Below are 21,105 nucleotides of genomic sequence, written 5' to 3'. Positions count from 1 at the left end.
TGCTTGAAAAGAACTTAACAAAGATGCAGGTGCCCCATCTGCACCAGATTCCCAAGTTTATACCCAAAATTGAAGTACTCTGTCCTTGGTTCACTGCATCTCCACACCTATCACATCTTAAACTTTATTAGGCATAAATAACAGATCACTGAATACACTAACATGTTTGTTACACATCTGAATTTTGCAACTTACCCTCTCTCTGAATTAACATCAATAAAGGCTGGTTCGTGTTTATGACTGTGGTAAAACTTTACGCATGTTAAAATAGCAATCTCATCAAGAGATCTTTTGATTAGCTGTCTGCTAAATGCATCTGCAATTAAAGAATAAAACCATTTAATAGTTGATTGTACATAATCATCACAAATGTCACAACTGCCACATCATTCACCAATGTTGTGACAATGTTGTCACTTTTAGAAAGGTTATTTTGTCTTGACTTTTTTTCCATGTTTAAAGATGGGTTGTAAAGGTGAAGAGTCGAGGGAGCTAGAACCATTTAACAATTGAAGGGGAGTGGCCAGTTCTCCAGTTCAGGGTTTTTCTAGCTTTTTTAGCTATTGCAGTCAAAGATCTGAGTACCAGAAGGGTGGAAGCTTCAGTAAATGATTCCTAACTAACTTTCTGTGAAATCTGTCTGGATGTTGTTCCCTCCTGCCAATAAGAATCTGTTTGAATCAACTTTTTTTGCCAAGGGATGTATTTGTGGGATGTTACAATATTAGAACAGATCCTTCGTTAAGTTGCTTTATTGGGTCAGTTAAGTTTTCCAATAGCTAAGTTATTCTAAATTCTGCTTTCTTTGTGTTTCAACTCTAGTGTTTAAATACATTTTTGTTTAATGCTGGATTGATGAGCTGGAACCTTCATACCTGGAACACCTTATACCTTTTTAAAATAAAGTTAGGAATTTCACCTTTGCTTCAAAAGTTAAAATCAAAAGTTAGAAAAAGCCTAGCTTTTTAAAATAAAGCTAGGCTACTTAAAATATTGAGGGAGGGAGCAGTCCAGGCCTGGTCCATACCAATGAAAACTAACTTACTTAAACTAAAACATTTACAACTTTGTAATGAAGTGCAGACTTTGCATTTTGAATATTAATGCAGCTCAGGTAAATACTTCAGGGTCTCCACCTTTTAGATGAAACCTCAAGTCAAGGTTTCATCCTTCAAGGACCACAAAAGATTCCATAGGTTTAAGATGGGAGAATGACATACATTTTCATGCAGTTATCCTCATTCAATGTAACAACAAGATGTATCTAATTCCTACTTGTAGGAACTTATTGCCTAGAAACTCTCATGTTGCCCCCATATAAAAATAATGGGCGAAGTCTTCCTAGAATCTGATCAATATGGCTATGCTGAGAAATGTGGGAGAATCACATGAAAATTCAAGTGAAGCCTTTCCTGAAGTGGAGAGCAACAAACTGGATTTTACAATAGTTCCAGATGTTGAGATGTGCAGCTATGTGAAAGAACAGCAAGTGGCCAAGGTAGTACCAATATTGACTACATAAGTAGAAAAACAAGAGGTACTACCAGCAGAATACCGTTGTATAGTTTCAGGATTACGACCAATGCTATGTGCCAGCAAAGATAAAAATAACAGGATATAACACATGAATGTGGCAGGAGGAAGGGGTTCAGATTCTTGGGACATTGAGACTGATCCCCACACTTTGATAAGCTCATGAACAGGAAGGCTTAGAGGGATATGGGCCAAATGCAGCCAAGTGGCACTCATTTAGTTTGGGAAATTTAGTCAACATGGACGAAGGGCCTTTTTTTTGCTATGTTGTATGACTCTATGCCATGGTATGGACACCTTAAATGCCAGAGGACAAGTACTGGCTCATATATAGTGGCTTGAGGAAGTGTAACGACTTTGAGATTCATGGGAGAAGCTACCAAGAAGATGATTTGATGTTTGGGGCCTCACTGACACAATGGTAAAATCTCTAGAAATTTTTTGAGGCAAGCTCACTGTCACCTTTCTTCGTGAATGAAACCTCAGCAGTACAACCTCTTGAGTGAATGCGGGGGGTGCATTTGCTTTTGTGAGATATTGTTATAGGTCTCTTTACTGCATTCCCATTCATTCATTTGTAACTCTGTACTAACTGGCTCACCAGTTAACCGTATTCACTATGCAACATTTTCTTTCATTCATAAAACCACACTTTACTATTACAAGACAAAATTAAAACATCCCTCCAACCCATTGCTGTTGCTTCACACTATCAATCCTTAACAGCCCCATGCTATTTCTATATCAAAAGCTGCCCCTGAATAAGTGTCAATATGGTAACTTCTTCAGAACCATGCTGTCCCACTGCCATGACTGACTCACCTGAAATTATGGAAAGATTATAATATTAATCAGCTCTTGGGACCTGGATAGCTAAAACATTTAGTTTTCTCAACTAATATGTTCCTGTTAAATATTAATAGGGCTGCTATCCCCTCTAAGAAACTTTGATCAAAACAGTGCTTCTGTGAAACTGCATGAATGAATGTCAAAACTGGTAATAGCAAACAAAATTATATGACCCAGTTACAGTAATTAGTTTAATATCCTTTTTATTAATTAAGCAGATGTATAACTTCAAACTTGTGTAGATCACCTAGGGTTAGTATTTTTATTAACTTAAAAGATAAAAGGGCTAACATCTTGATTATGCAAGCAGACTGGACAGACACTCTAATCCCTTCAGGGGAGCATGTATAAGATGTTTAAATCGCCTGCTTCCCCAGACAGATGTTATATGAATTTTTGTGAACAATAGATACAATTATTTAACAGTGCCAGAACTTTAATATGCAAGAACTGTATAAAAGGATATTGTTAGAACTATACTTTTGGGATTCCATCACCTTAAACTGTGCAACTGCCAATACTCAATGAACTTATTTTCCAAATTCACTAATTTTGGTCATAATTTGAACACCATCCCATACCTTCTTGTGAACTGAGTCTACATGTTAATCTTAACAGAATCCCAACCTCGGACTTTTAAGTCCCTTTTCTCGGCTTCAGATTTTCAAAGCCTTTCCAGATTTAGAAACTAATCTATGCCTCTATTCTTCCTACTGAATAACTTCTGACTTTCATACATTGTATTCTATCTGCTATTTCTTCACCCAATCCCCCAGCCTGTCCAAGTCCTTCTGCAGCGTTCCCACAACTTATCTGTCCATCTTTGTCATCTGCAAGACATAGCAGCAATGCCCTCAGTTCCTTCATCCAAATCGTTGAGCTATAACATAAATATTGTGGTCTCAGCACTGACGTCTGCAGAACTCCACTAGACACTGGCTCTCTGCCACCCTGAAAAAGACCTTTTTATCCCCACTCTCTGCCTTCTGCCAGTCAGCCAATCCTCTATCCATATCAGTACCTTACTCCAACACCATGGGCTTGTATCTGAAAAAGCAGCCTCCTGTGCTACTGTGGATACTCAATGAGGCTATTATTGCCACTCTCCAATTGCACCTTGTTAAAGGCTTTCTGGATATGCAAACATGTCCACAGGTTGTCCTTTGTCTAACTTACTCATTACCTCTTCAAAGAATTTAAAGTTTTGTCAGGCATGACCTCTATAGGTGTGTATTGTACATGCTTAGAACAAAATAGTCCATGTCTGCTCAGACAAAATGGCAAACAAACAGTGTTGGCCTGTCCTAGCTCTACAATACAAGATAGCCAACAGGAGATAAATAAGAATAGTCTGTTCTGGCCCTTAATTAAAAGACACACACCACCTTTTGAACAGGCCATAAGCACATCATTCCCGACAGTTGTGATAAGAGTATATCTGTAAAACAGACAAGCCACTAATCTTGGCCTTTCATTAATGGAAGAATAATTGTCACAGTGAAAGGATAAACACCAGATGCAAGATACAGCCTAGTCAACTCCCTAAATAGCTATCAAGACAACAGCTAATGTTAGTTTGTGGAAAATAGTTACCTTTTAAGAGTTACTCAATATCAAAGAATCTTGTTCAAGATTCATCAGAACCACAGGGGCAATTTTCTACCAAAATTAATACATAACCAATGCTTAATAAAAGTACTTAAAAAGCATTTAAACCTAGATGTGACATTAACTAGCTTGAGGAAATGACTTCAAGATTGTTCATGGCCCACTAATTACACTGTATAATTTTACACTAACTTAACTGCGGTCCATATTACTAATATCTCAGCAATAAGTTAAACCTAACCATCTTTTGCATTTTTGTATGTATATATTTAGGATAGTGGAAAACATAAGAGTAATTGTACTGGATTAAAATACAATACAATGAATAATAGAATTCAAACTGTCCCTACAGATAAGCCAGCTTGAAGCCAAAGGAATGTTGTAATTAACTCTGGAATACGTAGAAAAATCCCAAGGCCTAGAGATTATAGTGCCTGTTAAACACCAGGAGATCGTAGGAACCTGAGGCTGTCCACAGGAATTCCCATCATTTAGTGTTTTGCAGGATTAGGTGGATGGATTAAAAGGGAAGGGCTGTAACCACACTCTATGGGATCATTTGTAATACACAAATGTATAAAATACTGCTTTTTACTGTATAAATTAGTGTCACTGGTCTGTCTTCTGCTCTGAGCCAAAGATTAAACAAATTGAATTTATACATTGAGGAAGATATAAAAATATTCCATTTGCCTAGTTCTGCCTGCCTCCTGAGTCTTCATTTCCTGTCAGTCCAATAATCTTCCCCTTGATGAAGCTGTGCTGACTCAGCCTTCTTTTACTACGCACTTTCAAGTACTCTGTAATCTCATACCTAATACTACGCTCTAAAATCTTACCATTGACCTAGGTAGGCTAACTGGCCTATAATTTCCCATCTTGTCTCCCTCCCTTTTAAACAGAAATGTTACATTATCCCTTTTCTGGTCCTCAGGGAGCTTCTGATTCCAGTGATCCCTGAAAGATCACCACTATTGCCTCTACAATTCCCCAGCTATCTCCTTCAAAGCACTAGTGTGTAGCCATCCAGTGCAGGTAATTTACCTACCTTCAGATCTTTCAGTTCCCCTGCATCTTCTCCTTAGTGATGCTACTACAGGCACCTCTTTCCCCCTAACTCTTGATGTTGTGGCATGCAACTGGTATCTTCCACTGAAGACACATGCAATTATTTCAAAGACCTAACTTGAATCTTCTAGATAATGGGCAGGCTTTAGGGAGTCAGAGTAACTTGCCACAGAATTTATATGGCAAGTCAATTTCAGATCCTGCTTGTCAGAGACCCCAAGATGTTAACAAAAGAATCCATTACAATTTTGGTCCAAACGCAAACTGAACCTTGAAAAGGTGAGTGAATCCATTTATTAAAGCAGCATGTGAACAAACATGACTTATGGAGCAAAACTTTAAGTCACTGGAAAGCAAAAGGTAAGTGAGGGGTGGCTCAATGGTTAGGGATCTGGGTTCAATTCCACCCTTGGAATTGTATGGAGTTTGCACATTCTCCCCATGTCTGCATGGCTTTCTTCTGGATGCTATGGTTTCCTCTTACAGACCAAAGATGTGAAGTTTAGGTAGATTGGCCGTGGGAAATGCAGGGTTAGTGGGAAGGATGCTCTTCAAAGGGTTGGTCTGGACTCAACGGGCTGTAGGATTCTTTGAAGCTTTGATTGGAGTCATACCACCTTGTGGTGAAAGTTTAAAAAGAACAACAACACCAGGGTATAGTCCAACAGCTTTATTTGGAAGTACTGGTTTTTGGAGCACTGCTCCTTCATTAGCTAGCTATGGAGCAGGATCATCAAACAAACTTTATAGCAAAAGATCTGTCATGCAACTGATACAATGTTGTGATTTTTTTTGTCTATGTCTCTGTGTTTTTCGCACTTCAAATTTTACAACAGTCTACCCTAGTTCTGAACTCAAGCAAAACTGTCAGGTCCATCTTATCAAGACTATCTTAGACACTTCATTCAAGCCACATCTCATCTTCTAAACTCCAATGCAAACAAACCCAGCCTGTTGAACCTATCCTCATAACACAATCCACTCATTTCCAGTACTGGTTTAGTAAACTTCCTCTGAGCCATCTTCAACCAATTTACATTCTGTCTTAAAAGAGGACTGAAACTTCAGTTTTCAAGATGTTGTCTCTCAAATGCTCTGTGTAACTGATGCATGACATCCTTATGATTGTCAATTCCTCTCTTTAATAGACAGAATCCAATAGATTTTGTGATTACATGCTACACCTGCATACTAACGTTTTTGGTCTCTTGCACCAGATCATCCAAATCCCTCTGTACCTTGGAATTCTCCAGTTGTTCTCCATTTAAGTAAATTTGCTATTTATTCTCCCTACCTAAGCAAACAACTTCCTGCAATCCCAAATACTCAAACTACCTGATTTTTGTTTGTTCACTCAACTGATCTATATACACTTGCAACTTCTTTGTCGTCTTCACATCACATGTTCCTACCTATTTTGGTATCAACTACTTCGCCTTCACTTTCCTCCTCTAAATCAGTGATGTAAAGTGCAAAAAGTTGAGTCCCCAACACGGATGCCTGCGTCATAGAGTCATAGAGATGTACAGCACAGAAACACACCCTTCGGTCCAACCAGATATCCCAAACTAATCTAGTCCCACCTGCCAACTCCCGGCCCATATCCCTCCAAACCATTCCTATTCATATACCCATCCAAATGCCTCTTAAATGTTGCAATTGTACCAGCCTCCACAACTTCCTCTGGCAGCTCATTCCATACATGTACCACACACTCTGCATGAAAAAGTTGCCCCTTAGGTCTCTTTTATATCTTCCTCTGTCTCCCTAAACCTATGATCTCTAGTTATGGACTTTTGTTTCCCCCTCCCCAGGAAAACGACTTTGTCTATTAACCCTAACCATTCTCCCCCATAATTTTGTAACCTCTATAAGGTTGCCCCTCAGCCTCTGACGCTCCAGGGAAAACAGCCCCAGCCTGTTCAGCCTCTCCTATAACTCAAATCCTCCAACTCTGGCAACATCCTTGCAAATTTTTTCTGAACCCTTTCAAGTTTCACAACATCTTTCCGATATGAAGGAGACCAGAATTGCACGCAATTTTCCAACAGTGGCCTAACCAATGTCCTGTACAGCTGCAACATGACCTCCCAACTCCTGTATTCAATACTCTGACCAATAAAAGAAAGCATACCAAACACTGCCTTCACTATCCTATCTACCTGCGACTCCACTTTCAAGGAGCTATGAACCTGCATTCCAAGGTCTCTTTAACATAGAACATAGAATATTACAGCGCAGTACAGGCCCTTCAGCCCTCGATGGTGCGCCGCCCTGTCATACTAATTTGAAGCCCATCCCACCTACACTATTCCATATACGTCCATATGCCTGTCCAATGATGACTTAAATGCACTTAAACTTGGCGGATCTACTACCGTTGCAGGCAAAGCATTCCGTAGCCTGATTACTGCAAGGTTTGTGAAGGTTTGTAGCTCAGGTTGAGGTTTATGGTGTAGGTTTGCTCGCTGAGCTGTAGGTTTGATATCCAGTCGTTTCATTACCTGGCTAGGTAACATCATCAGTGGCGACCTCCAAGTGAAGCGAAGCTGTTGTCTCCTGCTTTCTAATTATATGTTTGTCCTGGATGGGGTTCCTGGGGTTTGTGATGATGTAATTTCCTGTTCGTTTTCTGAGGGGTTAATCGATGGTATCTAGATCTATGTATTTGTTTATGGCGTTGTGGTTGGAGTGCCAGGCCTCTAGGAATTTTCTGGCATGTCTTTGCTTAGCCTGTCCCAGGATAGATGTATTGTCCGAGTCGAACTGGTGTTTTTTTTCATCCGTATGTAGGGCTACGAGGGAGAGAGGATCATGTCTTTTTGTGGCTAGCTGGTGTTCATGTATCCTAGTGGCTAACTTTCTTCCCGTTTGTCCTACGTAGTACCTGTGGCAGTCCTTGCATGGAATTTTGTAGAAGACGTTGGTTTTGTCCATGGGTGGTACTGGGTCTTTTAAGTTTGTTAATTTTTGTTTGGGAGTGTTGGTGGGTTTGTGTGCTACTAGGATTCTGAGGGGTCTTAGTAGTCTGGCTGTCATTTCTGAAACTTCTTTGATGTACGGTAAGGTGGTTAGGGTTTCTGGCTGTTCCACCGCAGGAACTGTAAAACCTGTGCCCACACCTCCTCCCTCACCTCTACCCAAGGCCCTAAAGGAGCCTTGCACATCCATCAAAGTTTCACCTGCACATCCACCAATATCATTTATTGTATCCGTTGCTCCCGATGTGGTCTCCTCTACATTGGGGAGACTGGGCGCCTCCTAGCAGAGCGCTTTAGGGAACATCTCCGAGACACCTGCACCAATCAACCAAACCGCCCCGTGGCCCAACAGTTCAACTCCCCCTCCCATTCTGCCGAGGACATGGAGGTCCTGGGCCTCCTTCACCGCCGCTCCCTCACCACCAGACGCCTGGAGGAAGAACACCTCATCTTCCGCCTCGGAACACTTCAACCCCAGGGCATCAATGTGGACTTCAACAGCTTCCTCATTTCCCCTTCCCCCACCTCATCCTAGTTTCAAACTTCCAGCTCAGTTACTGTCTCCTTGACTTGTCCGACCTGCCTAGCTCCTTTTCCACCTATCCACTCCACCCTCTCCTCCTTGACCTATCACCTTCATCCCCTCCCCCACTCACCCATTGTACTCTATGCTACTCTCTCCCCACCCCCACCCTCCTCTAGCTTATCTCTCCATGCTTCAGGCTCACTGCCTTTATTCCTGATGAAGGGCTTTTGCCCGAAACGTCGATTTCGCTGCTCGTTGGATGCTGCCTGAACTGCTGTGCTCTTCCAGCACCACTAATCCAGTATTTGGTTTTCAGCATTTGCAGTCATTGTTTTTACCTTACTACATAGAGAAAGCCAATGCACTACTCGCAGACACCAACACCTACCAACAGGTGGCGCTGGACCCAAACTCACAACTAGGAAACAAATCTACATATCTCCTAAGAAAATTACACAATTCCAGTCATTTAAACAAGACAGAATTCCAAAAAATGCAACCAAACAGGATCAACACCCCACGATTCTATGGACTACCAAAAATCCATAAACCAGGAGCCCCCCCCTCAGACCCACAGTCTCACTACCCGGAACACTAACTTACAGACTGGCCAAAGAACTACACACAAGACTGAAATACCTAGTAGAAGAGTCACAGCACTCCATCCACTCCACCCAGGAATTCCTAAAAATCATCAAAAACACCAAAATAGAGGAAGACGAAACAATGACCTAATTCGACATAACAGCACTGTTCACCTCCATCAACATCGACCTGACAAAGGAAACACTTACCACAATTTTAGAAGAGACCATCACACACACACCAACCACCGCCAATCACATTACCAACGAAAACATCATGAAGCTAGTGGACCTTTGCTGATCTTTGAGGGGCCCTAGTCTCTCCCTTGTTATCCTTTTGTCCTTAACGTATTTGTGAAAAAAAAACCCTTTGGATTTTCTCCTTAATTCTAGTTGCGAAAGCTATTCAAATCCCCTTTTTGCCCTCCTGATTTCCCTCTTAAGTATACTCCTACTGCTTTTTTACTCTAAGGATTCACTTGATCTATCCTGTCTCTTCCTGATATGTTTTCTTCTTTTTCTTAACCAAACCTTCAATTTCTTTAGTCATCCAGCATTTCCTATACCTACCAGCCATTAAAGTTATATACTTTCTCTGGACTCTCTCATTATCTCATTTCTGAAGCCTTCCCATTTTCCAGCCGTCCATTAACCTGCGAACATCTGCCCACAGTCGGCTTTTGTAAGTTTAGATTAGATTACTTAGTGTGGAAACAGGCTCTTCAGCCCAACAAGTCCACACCGACCCACCGAAGTGCAACCCACCCAGACCCCTTCACCTAACGCTACGGGCAATTTAGCATGGCCAGTTCACCTAACCTGCCCATTTTTTGGACTGTGGGAGGAAGCCGGAGTACCTGGAGGAAACCCATGCAGACACAGGGAGAATGTGCAAACTCACACAGTCAGTCGCCTGAGGTGGGAATTTGGCACCGTGCCGCCCACAGGTTCTTGCTTAATATCGTAAAAATTGGCCTTTCTCCAATTTAGAACTTCAACTTTTAGATCTGGTCTATCTTTTTCCATCACTATTTTTAAATCTAATAGAATTATGGTTGCTGACCCCAAAGTGCTCCCCCACTGACACCTCAGTCACCTGCCCTGCCTTATTTCCCAAGATTCTGGATTAGTGGTGCTGGAAGAGCACAGCAGTTCAGGCAGCATCCAAGGAGCTTTGAAATCGACGTTTCGGGCAAAAGCCCTTCATCAGGAATAAAGGCAGTGAGCCTGAAGCGTGGAGAGATAAGCTAGAGGAGGGTGGGGGTGGGGAGAAAGTATAAAGTACAATGGGTGAGTGGGGGAGGGGATGAAGATGATAGGTCAGGGAGGAGAGGGTGGAGTGGATAGGTGGAAAAGGAGATAGGCAGGTAGGACAAGTCCGGACAAGTCATGGGGACAGTGCTGAGCTGAAAGTTTAGAACCAGGGTGAGGTGGGGGAAGGGGAAATGAGGAAACTGTTGAAGTCCACATTGATGTCCTGGGGTTGAAGTGTTCTGAGGTGGAAGATGAGGCGTTCTTCCTCCAGGCGTCTGGTGGTGAAGGAGTGGCGGTGAAGGAGGCCTCCATAACCAGCGCTCCTCAAACATTCCAGAAGATTCCCCTGGCCTCGGAATCTATTCCGCCATTAGCCATGCGGCTGATGCAGCTGCCACCCCCACGGTGATTGATGTCACTTCCGCCCCCCATCTTAGCCACTCCTCACAATTCCTCATGCATCATGCATGACATCACTTCCGCCCTTCACATCATCGCTGATGCCACATGCTCAGTGACTTCCGCCACCCCTACTGCCGTGGTCACCACCACTTCCGCCCCACCAGCTCCACTCACCGGCATTCTGCTGACATGCCTCCCACAGACCACACTGTCATTATCCCCACTCCCCAGAACCCTGAGGGGGACACTACCCCTGCTCATGACTCCACCCCCATTCCCCCCACCATAACACCCAGTTACAGGTTCCGCCCCCACTCCCAGCTCTACACCCACACCAGATCCCAGGTCCCAGCCCTGCCGAGTTTTCACCATCCCCCCAGACCTCCCCCTCACTGAGGACGAATGATCAGTCCTCAGCAAAGGACTCCCCTTCATCCCCCTCCATCCACGCATCAATGAATTTAATACACGCCGTGACGTCGAACAATTCTTCCGTCGCCTCCGCCTCCGAGCTTACTTTCACAATCAGGACTTCCGCTCATCTTCCGAGGACCCCTTCGCCCACCTCCAACACACTGCATCCACCTGGACACCCCGCGTTGGCCTATTACCTGCCCTCGACCTCTTCATTTCCAACTGCTGCCAGGACATTAACCGCCTCAACCTGTCTAGTTCCCTCCCCCACACCAACCTCTCACCCTCGCAACACGCAGCCCTCCAATCCCTCTGCTCCAATCCCAACCTCACCATCAAGCCAGCGGATACAGTCTGGCGCACTGACCTCTACACCACTGACGCCAAACGTCAACTCGAGGACACCTCTTCCTACTGCCCCCCCTCTACCATGACCCCCCCCCCCCTCCCCATCACCAAACCATCATTTCCCAGACCATACAGAACCTCATCACCTCAGGAGATCTCCCACTCATAGTCCAGAAACCCTGCACTGCCCGGTTCTACCTCCTTCCCAAGATCCACAAGCCCGACCACCCTGGCCAACCCATTGTCTCAGCATGCTCCTGCCCCACTGAACTCATCTCCACCTACCTCGACACTGTCCTATCCCCCTAGTCCAGGAACTCCCCACATACATTCGAGACACCACCCACGCCCTCCACCTCCTCCAAGACTTCCGTTTCCCCGGTCCCCAATGCCTCATCTTCACCATGGATATCCAATCCCTCCACACCTCCATCCGCCATGACCAGGGCCTCCAAGCCCTCCGTTTTTTCCTCTCCAGACATCCCCAACAGTACCCTTCCACCGACACTCTCATTCGTTTGGCCGAACTGGTCCTCACCCTTAACAATTTCTCCTTTGAATCCTTCCACTTCCTCCAGACCAAAGGGGTAGCCATGGGCACACGTATGGGCCCCAGCTATGCCTGTCTCTTTGTTGGTTACATAGAGCAGTTGATCTTCCGTAATTACACCGGCACCACTCCCCACCTCTTCCTCCGCTATATTGATGACTGCATTGGCGCCACCTCGTGCTCCCACGAGGAGGTTGAGCAATTCGTCAACTTCACCAACACATTCCACCCTGACCTTAAATTTACCTGGACCATCTCTGACACCTCCCTCCCCTACCTGGACCTCTCCATCTCCATTAATGACGACCGACTTGACACTGACATTTTTTACAAACCCACCAACTCCCACAGCTACCTGGATTACACCTGAACTATAAAACCTGCGCCCACACCACCTCCCTCACCTCTATCCAAGGCCCTGAAGGAGCCTTCCACATCCATCAAAGTTTTACTTGCACATCCACTAATATCATTTATTGTATCCGTTGCTCCCGATGCGGTCTCCTCTACATTGGGGAAACTGGGCGCCTCCTAGCAGAGCGCTTTAGGGAACATCTCCAGGACACCCACACCAATCAACCACACCGCCCTGTGGCCCAACATTTCAACTCCCCCTCCCACTCTCCTGAGGACATGGAGATCCTGGGCCTCCTTCACCACCGCTCCCTCACCACCAGATGCCTGGAGGAAGAATGCCTCATCTTCCGCCTCGGAACACTTCAACCCCAGGACATCAATGTGGACTTCAACAGTTTCCTCATTTTCCCCTTCCCCCACCTCACCCTAGTTCTAAACTTCCAGCTCAGCACTGTCCCCATGACTTGTCTGGACTTGTCCTACCTGCCTATTTCCTTTTCCACCTATCCACTCCACCCTCTCCACCCTGACCTATCACCTTCATCCCCTCCCCCACTCACCCATTGTACTTTATGCCACTTTCTCCCCACCCCCACCCTCCTCTTGCTTATCTCTCCACGCTTCAGGCTCACTGCCTTTATTCCTGATGAAGGGCTTTTGCCCGAAACGTCGAGTTCGAAGCTCCTTGGATGCTGCCTGAACTGCTGTGCTCTTCCAGCGCCACTAATCCAGAATCTGGTTTCCAGCATCTACAGTCATTGTTTTTACCTCTCTTATTTCCCACGAGTAGGTCAAGTTTGGCACCTTTTCTAGTAGGTACATCCACATACTGAATCAGAAAATTTTCTTGTACACACTTAACAAATTCCTCTCCATCTAAACCTTTAACATTATGGCAGTCCCAGTCTGTGTTTGGAAAGTTTAAAATCCCCCTACCATAACCACCCTATTATTCTTACAGAGAGCTGAGATCTCCTTCCAAGATGGTTTCTCAACTTCCCTCTGACTATTAGGGGGTCTATAATACAATCTCAATAAGGTGATCATCTCTTTCTTATTTCTCAGTTCCACCCAAATAACTTCCCTGGATGTACTTCAGGGAATATCCTCCCTCAGTACAGCTGTAATGTTATCCCTTATCAAAAACGCCACTCCCCCTCCTCTCTTGCCTCCCTTTCTATCCTTCCTGTAGCATTTGTACCCTGGAACATTAGGCTGTCAGTCCTGCCCATCCCTGAGCCATGTTTCTGTAATTGCTATGATATCCCAGTCCCATGTACCTAACCATGCCCTGAGTTCATCTGCCTTCCCTGTTAGGCCCCTTGCATTGAAATAAATGCAGTTAAATTTATTAGTGCTACCTTGTCCCTGCCTGTCCTGACTGTTTGTTTGCCTCGCTACTGTTCTCAGATTGATCTCTTTCCTCACTATCTCCCTGGGTCCCACCTCCCACCTTACTAGTTTAAATCCTCCGAGCAGCTCTAGCAAATCTCCCTGCCATTATATTCGTCCCCTTCCAATTTAGGTGCAATGGGGATATGTCCCTTGATTAAACTTAAAATATAAGCCATAACTATTATTTTAACCCGGAGCGGTGTTTTATAGAGGAATAAGACTGTTATTTTCTGGATCTGTTCTTCTTGTACAGGTCACTTCTACCCAAGAAGAGATTCCAATGATCCAAAAATGTGAATCCTTCTCCCATACACCAGCTCCTCAGCCATGCATTCATCTGCTCTATCCTCCTATTCCTGCCCTCACTAGCTCGCAGCACCAGGAGTAATCCAGATATTGTTACTCTCGAGGACCTCCTCTTTAAATTCCTACCTAACTCTCTGTAATCTCTCTTCAGAATCTCAACCTTTTCCCTTCCTATGTTTTTGGTTCCAATGTGGACAATGACCTCTTGCTGGCCCCTCTCTCTCTCTCTTGAGAACATTTTGCACCCTCTCCTGGCACCAGGGAAGCAACACACCATTCTGATATTTCGCTGTTGGCTACAGAAACGTCTGTCTGTTCCTCGGACTAGAGTCCCCTAACACAACTGATCTCTTGGAATCAGACATACTCCTGGTTGCATTAGAGCCAGTCTCAATACCAGAAACTTCGCTTATCGTGCTGCCTTTCCCTGTGAATCGATCACCCTCTAATATTGTCCAAAACAGCATACTTGTTTGAAATTGGGATAGCCACAGAAGACTCCAGCAATAACCACCTGTCCCTCTTACCTTTCCTGGAGTTAACCCATATATGTGACTGTATCTGCAACTTCTCCCCCTTCCTATAACTGCCATCCATCACATTCCGCTGCTGTTGCAAATTCCTCATTGCTTCTAATTGTCTCTCCAACCGATCCACTCGATCTGATAGGATTCGCAACCAACAGCATTTATTGCAGATATAATCCACAGTAACCCTTAAACTCTCAACTCCCACATTTGAAAAAAGCACATATTACTCTATTAAAGGCCATTTTTGCTCCTTCACAATCTACAGACCCAGAAAATAACAGTCTTATTCCTCTATAAAACACCACTCCGGGTTAAAATAATAGTTATGGCTTACATTTTAAGTTTAATCAAGGGACATATCCCAAAAAAATCTTCAAGGAAGAACCCACTCTACTCACTACTGTAGACCATTTTTGTAGACCACACTTAAGTGAATAGTTTTATCTGTTTCTGTGCTGTGACTTCGCCCAAACATTCCTCCAAGATCAGTTGTGAATTTCACTGTTTGTTAATTTTTCCACACTCACTCCGATGTCCAGCGATACATGAATTCAAATAGCTATTCTCTCTCTCTCTCTCTTTCCTCCTCCTCTCTCTCTCTCTCTATCCCTCTCTCTTTTCCCTCTCTCTCTGCTCTCTCTCTCTTCCCCCCCTCTCTTCCCCCCCTCTCTCTCTCTTCCCCCTCTCTCTCTTCCCCCCCTTTCCCATGTCTCTCTCTCTTCCCCCCTTTTCCCACGTCTCTCCCTCTCTCTTTTCCCCTCTCTCTTTCTTTTCCCCCTCTCTCTCTCTTCCCCCCTCTCTCTTTCCCCCCTCTCTCTCTTTCCTCCCTCTCTCTCTCTCTTTCCCCCCTCTCTCTCTCTCTTTCCCCCCTCTCTCTCTCTTTCCCCCCTCTCTCTCTCTCTCTTTCCCCCCTCTCTCTCTCTCTTTCCCCCCTCTCTCTCTCTCTTTCCCCCCTCTCTCTCTCTTTCCCCCCTCTCTCTCTCTTTCCCCCCCTCTCTCTCTTTCCCCCTCTCTCTCTTTCCCCCTCTTTTTTTTCTCTCTCTCTCTTTTCCACACACCCCCTCTCTCTCCCCCATCTCTCTTTCCCCCTCTTTCCTCTCTCTCTTTTTCCTCTCTCTTCCCCCCCCCCTCCCCCCACCCCCCCCATGGCTCTGTCTTCCCACCGCCCCCCCCCCCCACCAATGGCTCTCTTCCACCCTCTACCCCCACCCCCACCCCTCGCTCTCTTTATGTGCTTCCTATGTCTGTTCTTCTCTCCTTTTAAAGTGCTGTTGTTTTGACTTTGTTTCGGAACTTTGGAAAAAAAAATGTTATAACATATGAAACATTAATTGCTGCTCCTGAAATTCAAGGAAATCCTCTCCAACACCTAAAATACCTCAAAAGGAGCAGCTGTTACAGCCAGAATTTTTTTCCATCCTCCATCTTGGATTACCTGTCCACCATCTGTGATAGTCTACTTGTCACATCCTGCTAATCAAACACCCTTTACACGCACTGTTTTCTACCAGCCAATCTTCTAATCGCATGAATGTTATTTTCTAGTCCAGGAACATATTTTCAACAATCTGTTATACCTTATTAAATGCATTTGGAAATATAAGTAGTACACACCTACAGTCTCTCCGTTTTTCCCCATCTTTCAAAGAACAGTGATAAAATGTGTGACACTACTATGGCTTTTAGGAGGTGCATTTTGTCGTGGCATTTTTTTTTTTGTTTGGCACCTCTGCCTTAACCTTAATCTTCACAGCTAGTAAACAGTTTGAGAGGCCTTGAGTTTAAGTTGGAACAATATGGATGGATAGAGGCATTCTCTACAAACCAGGATTTTTAGATTTTCTGCTGCTGGGGTCTTAATGATACAGAAACCTTTTTCTCCTCCTCCCCACACCTGCAACCCCCCCCCCCCCCCAGTTATTCCTTAGAGTAGGGGCTCTCTTCCTGCCGCTGGAGTTGCATGTGAGATAATCAGTTTTTCAGAATTTGTCTGTCAAGCTGTGTTTATGGGATATTGCTATATTGGAACAGTTAATTAGCAATAGTTAATCTATTATTATAGAAGTTTTTTCCAACAGAGTTCAGTAATGCTAACTTCTTCCTTTTTACTGTATTTTACCTGTAGTGTATGAATAAAACATAGTTTACTTCAAATCTGGTAGTTTGACAAGTTGAATTGCATCTGGAATGCAACATATCTCATTGCACTCGTTAAAATAAGAAAACATTACGGTCGAGGGTACCTTTACTGTATTTTGAAGGGATTTGGTCTGGTTCAGAACAATTGGAAAACATGATTTTACTTTGACAAAAACATGCTGATTCTTCTCAATTAACTTGAGCTTTGCTAAGTACACAGTGATAAAGTGATTGTTTTTAAACCCCTATGACATATCAAGCTCTGGCTTGGCACTTTCTGCTTTTATCATCCTTGAAAAAAGGTACTCATTTGCTACTTTCCAGTCCAATGGAACCTTTCCTGAATCTAGGGAATTATGAAAAATTTCATACCAATACATCTACCACCTTTTTAGAAACTTCTAAGACCTTGAGATGAAATATTTGGACTTGTCCATTTTTAACTCCACTTCTCTTATGATTGTGACTTTGCTAAGTTCCTCCCACTCTAACAGCTCTTGACTTTCACACTGTATAGTGAAGGGAGGAGCAAATTATTATTGCTCACTTCATCTGCCATTTTGTTACTAATAAATCCTCATGCACATCTGCTAACTGAGTTTACATTCCTACCTAGCTTTTCCTCGTACTAGAGTTCTTTCATGAATTAGAAACCTATCTTCCTCTGCTCTTAGAAAAATAGTCAAGGTCTCTGCTTCCCCAACATTTTGAGGAGCAGCACTCCAAAATCACATACTGAGAACATTTTTTTTAGATTCCCTACAGTGTGGAAACAGGCCCTTCAGCCCAACAAGCCCACACCGACCCTCCGCAGAGTAACCCACCCAGACCCATTTCCTTCTGACTAATGTACCTAACCTATGGGCAATTTAGTGTGGCCAATTCACCTGACCTGCACATCTTTGGACTGTGGGAGGAAACCAGAGCACCCGGAGGAAACCCACGCAGACATGGGGAGAATGCGCAAACTCCACACAGACAGTTGCGTGAGACTGGAATCAAACCTGGGACCCTGGTGCTGTGAGGCAGCAGTGCTAACCACTCAGCCACCGTGCCATCTCTATATGTTATATAGGTATCCCTTATTTTGAAATAGTGGCCCTTTACTCCTAGGTTCTCAGGCAAAAAGGAAACACCTTTTCACACTGATTCTTACCAAGATCCCTCAGGATCTTCTGTTCCAAACAAGTCACATCTTACCTTTCTAAACTCTAGCAGATGCAAGGTTAGTCTTTCCAATGTTTCCTCTGAAGCAACCTGCCTATTCTAGATATTAGTCAATAAGTGTGGTGCTGGAAAATCACAGCAGGTCAAGCAGCATCCAAGGAGCAAGAGAGTCAACATTTTGGCATAAGACCTTCCTCAGGAATGTGGGGAGGTCCAAGGGAGGCTGAGATAAATGGGAGGGGGGGGGGGGGGCAGAGCTGGAGGGGAAAGGTCACTTGGAAGGTGATGTGATGGTGACCGGTCAGGGCGGAGCAGATAGGTGGGAAGGTAAATGTACAGGTAGAACAGTTTGAGGGCAGTGCTGAGTTGGAGCATTGGATGTGGGATAAGATTGGGAGAGGGACATGAGAAAACTGATGAAATTGACATTACTGTGTGGTTGGAGGATCCCAAGGTGGAAAATGAGGCATTTCTTCCAGGCATCAGGTGGTTTGGATTTGGCAGTAGACTTCCATCCCTTTGGAGTGGGATGGGAGTTGAAGTGATCAGCCACAAGTGGCGTTGTTGGGTGCATGTGTCCTGAAGATGTGCTCTGAACCATTCTGCAGAACGGCTTCCTATCTCTCCAATGTACTGGAGATCCAAAAAGCAACAATACAGATGAGGTGTCCAGATGCGCAGAATAACTCTGCAACATGCACTCAATAAATCTGTCGCCCTGTGCCGCCCAACCACTTCAACTTCTCTCCCAATCCACCAAGGACTTGCAAATCCTGGACTGCCCTCCACAGGGCTCAAAAGTTCTGTATAATCTCCAACTTTTGTATTCAGCTTCTCTCACAATAAAGAGTAACATTCTATTTTCATCAATGCTTTGTATCTTTGTCATGCTGTTTCTTCAATGGTTCAATGGTTGCTATCTGACCAAAATGTCATCTGTAATACCACATTAAGTATGTCCTTACTGAATTTTTTTCAGTTATTAATCTCAATGCAATGTGGTACCTCCAAATCTGCAGCACTAATTCAGTCATTGTTCAATCTGACTCAGGCCTTATTCAAAAGACACTTCTCTGTTGCTTTTGTGTATTGTAACTGTGCTCCAGGTGTTTTTGGTTCCTTCTAATTGCTGTTCTTGGGGCCACTTATTTGTCATTTTTACCAATGACCTGCGCATAGAAGGATGGGTTAGTAAATTTGCAGATGACACTAAGGTCAGTGGAGTTATGGACAGTGCAGAAGCAGGTTACAGAAGGACATAAGCTGCAGAGCTGGGCTGTGAGTTGGCAAATGGAGTTTAATACAGAAAAGTGAGATGATTTCCTTTGGAGGGAGTCACAGGAATACAGAATACTGGGCTAAAGGTATGATTCTTGGTCGTATAGATGAGCTGAGAGACCTCTGTCCATTCATAGATCCCTGAAGGTTGCCACCCAGGTTAACAGGGTGGTTAAGGCATATGGTGTGTTAGCTTTTATTGGTAGAGGGATTGAGATTTGGAGCCATGAGGTCATGCTGCAGCTGTACAAAACTCTAGTGCGGCTGCACTTGGAGCATTGCATACAGTTCTGGTCACCACATAGAGATGTGGAAGCTTTGGAAAGGGTTCAGAGGAGATTTAATAGGACGTTGCCAGGCAGAGAGGGAAGGCCTTATGAGGAAAGGCTGAGGGACTTGAGACTGTTTTCATTAGAGAGAAGATTGAGAGGTGTGACTTAATTGAGACATATAAGATAATCAGAGGGTTAGATAGTGAACAGTGAGAGCCTTTTGCCTCAGATGATGATGGCTAGCACGAGGGGACATAACTTTAAATTGAGGTGTGATAGATATAGGACAGCTGTCAGGTAGTGTCTTTACTCAGTAGTAAGGGTGTGGAATGCACTGACTACAACAGTAGTAGACTTGCCAACTGCAAGGGCATTTAAATATCCATTGAATAAACATGCGGATGAAAATACAATAGTATAGCTTGGATAGGTTTCAGATTGTTTCCACAGGTCAGCATAACTTTGGGGGCCGAAACGGCCTGCACTGTGCTGTTGTCTTCTATTATCAGAAGAAATCACCTTTTTATTGTACCCATGTCACTTCCACATATGTACAGAACAAAACTTTACATATCTTGGTGGTTCGGATAATCGAGTGATTTTTATGATTAGATTACTTACAGTGTGGAAGCAGGCCCTTTGGCCCAACAAGTCCACACCGACCCTCTGCAGAGCAACCCACCCAGACCCATTCCTCTACATTTACCCCTTCACCTAACACTACGGGCAATTTAGCATGGCCAATTCACCTAACCTGCACATTTTTGGACTGTGGGAGGAAACCGGAGCAGCCGGAGGAAACCTATGCAGACAAGGGGAGAATGTGCAAACTCCACACAGACAGTTGCCTGAGGTGCAAATTGAACCTGGGTCTCTGGCACTGTGAGACAGCAGTGCTAACCACTGTGCCACTGTGCTGCCTACTAATGTAATGGCATTACTTTTTTATACTAGAAAGAAAGATGTCAAGATAGATTACTCGAGTCAAAGGAGATCAAAAATAGATCAGCATGTCTCTCTACTGACCTGTTCTCAAATTACATGCAGGACAGAAATAATCACAGAGCCCCTCTTCCAGCTAGTTGCTTAATTACTCATCACTGGGGCAGAACTGCAGAGTTTGACCTATTTTAGAACTGCCTGTGTATGTTGTTAACATGTAGTTGTTTGCATTGATGAGTCAAAGGTAAATTAGTTGACTCTGGATATCAGCTATCACCCTCGCTGAAGAAGACTGATGGAACAGCAGTGATTTAAAATGAAAATATGCCAACTAACATGTCCCCTCCTTTTTTAAAGGATGGTTAATATATTTCAGATCATGGGGTCAATTGGTCTCTAGGGATTGTTGTTCATAATTTCAGTTAAAAGTGGACTTGCAGCAGCATATGCTGAGCGTGGTCACACTGGTTATCTTTGCGGTTGCAGGAAATGTCAGCATTTAGACAAACTGACATGGTGGCTCAGTGGTTAACACTGTTGCCTCTCAGCACCAGGGACCCAGGTTAGATTCCAGTCTTGAGCGACTGTCTGTGTGGAGTTTG

General features: G+C 44.1%; 1 protein-coding gene across 1 annotated transcript in view; it reads right to left on the bottom strand.

Moving 5' to 3' along the window:
• LOC140493870 (low choriolytic enzyme-like) overlaps window positions 1-21,105 on the bottom strand; it is a 113,205-nt gene that overhangs the window by 52,988 nt on the left and 39,112 nt on the right. Inside the window, exon 6 of the mRNA XM_072592863.1 lies at window positions 196-316. Coding sequence (XP_072448964.1) covers window positions 196-316 — 121 coding nt within the window. The remainder of the gene's footprint in view (window positions 1-195; window positions 317-21,105) is intronic.

The sequence above is a fragment of the Chiloscyllium punctatum genome, chromosome 22 (genome assembly GCF_047496795.1).
Source record: "Chiloscyllium punctatum isolate Juve2018m chromosome 22, sChiPun1.3, whole genome shotgun sequence".
In the NCBI taxonomy this organism is placed as follows: domain Eukaryota; kingdom Metazoa; phylum Chordata; class Chondrichthyes; order Orectolobiformes; family Hemiscylliidae; genus Chiloscyllium; species Chiloscyllium punctatum.
The sequence above is the reverse complement of the archived record's forward strand: the minus strand, read 5'-3'. Positions and strand labels throughout refer to the sequence as shown.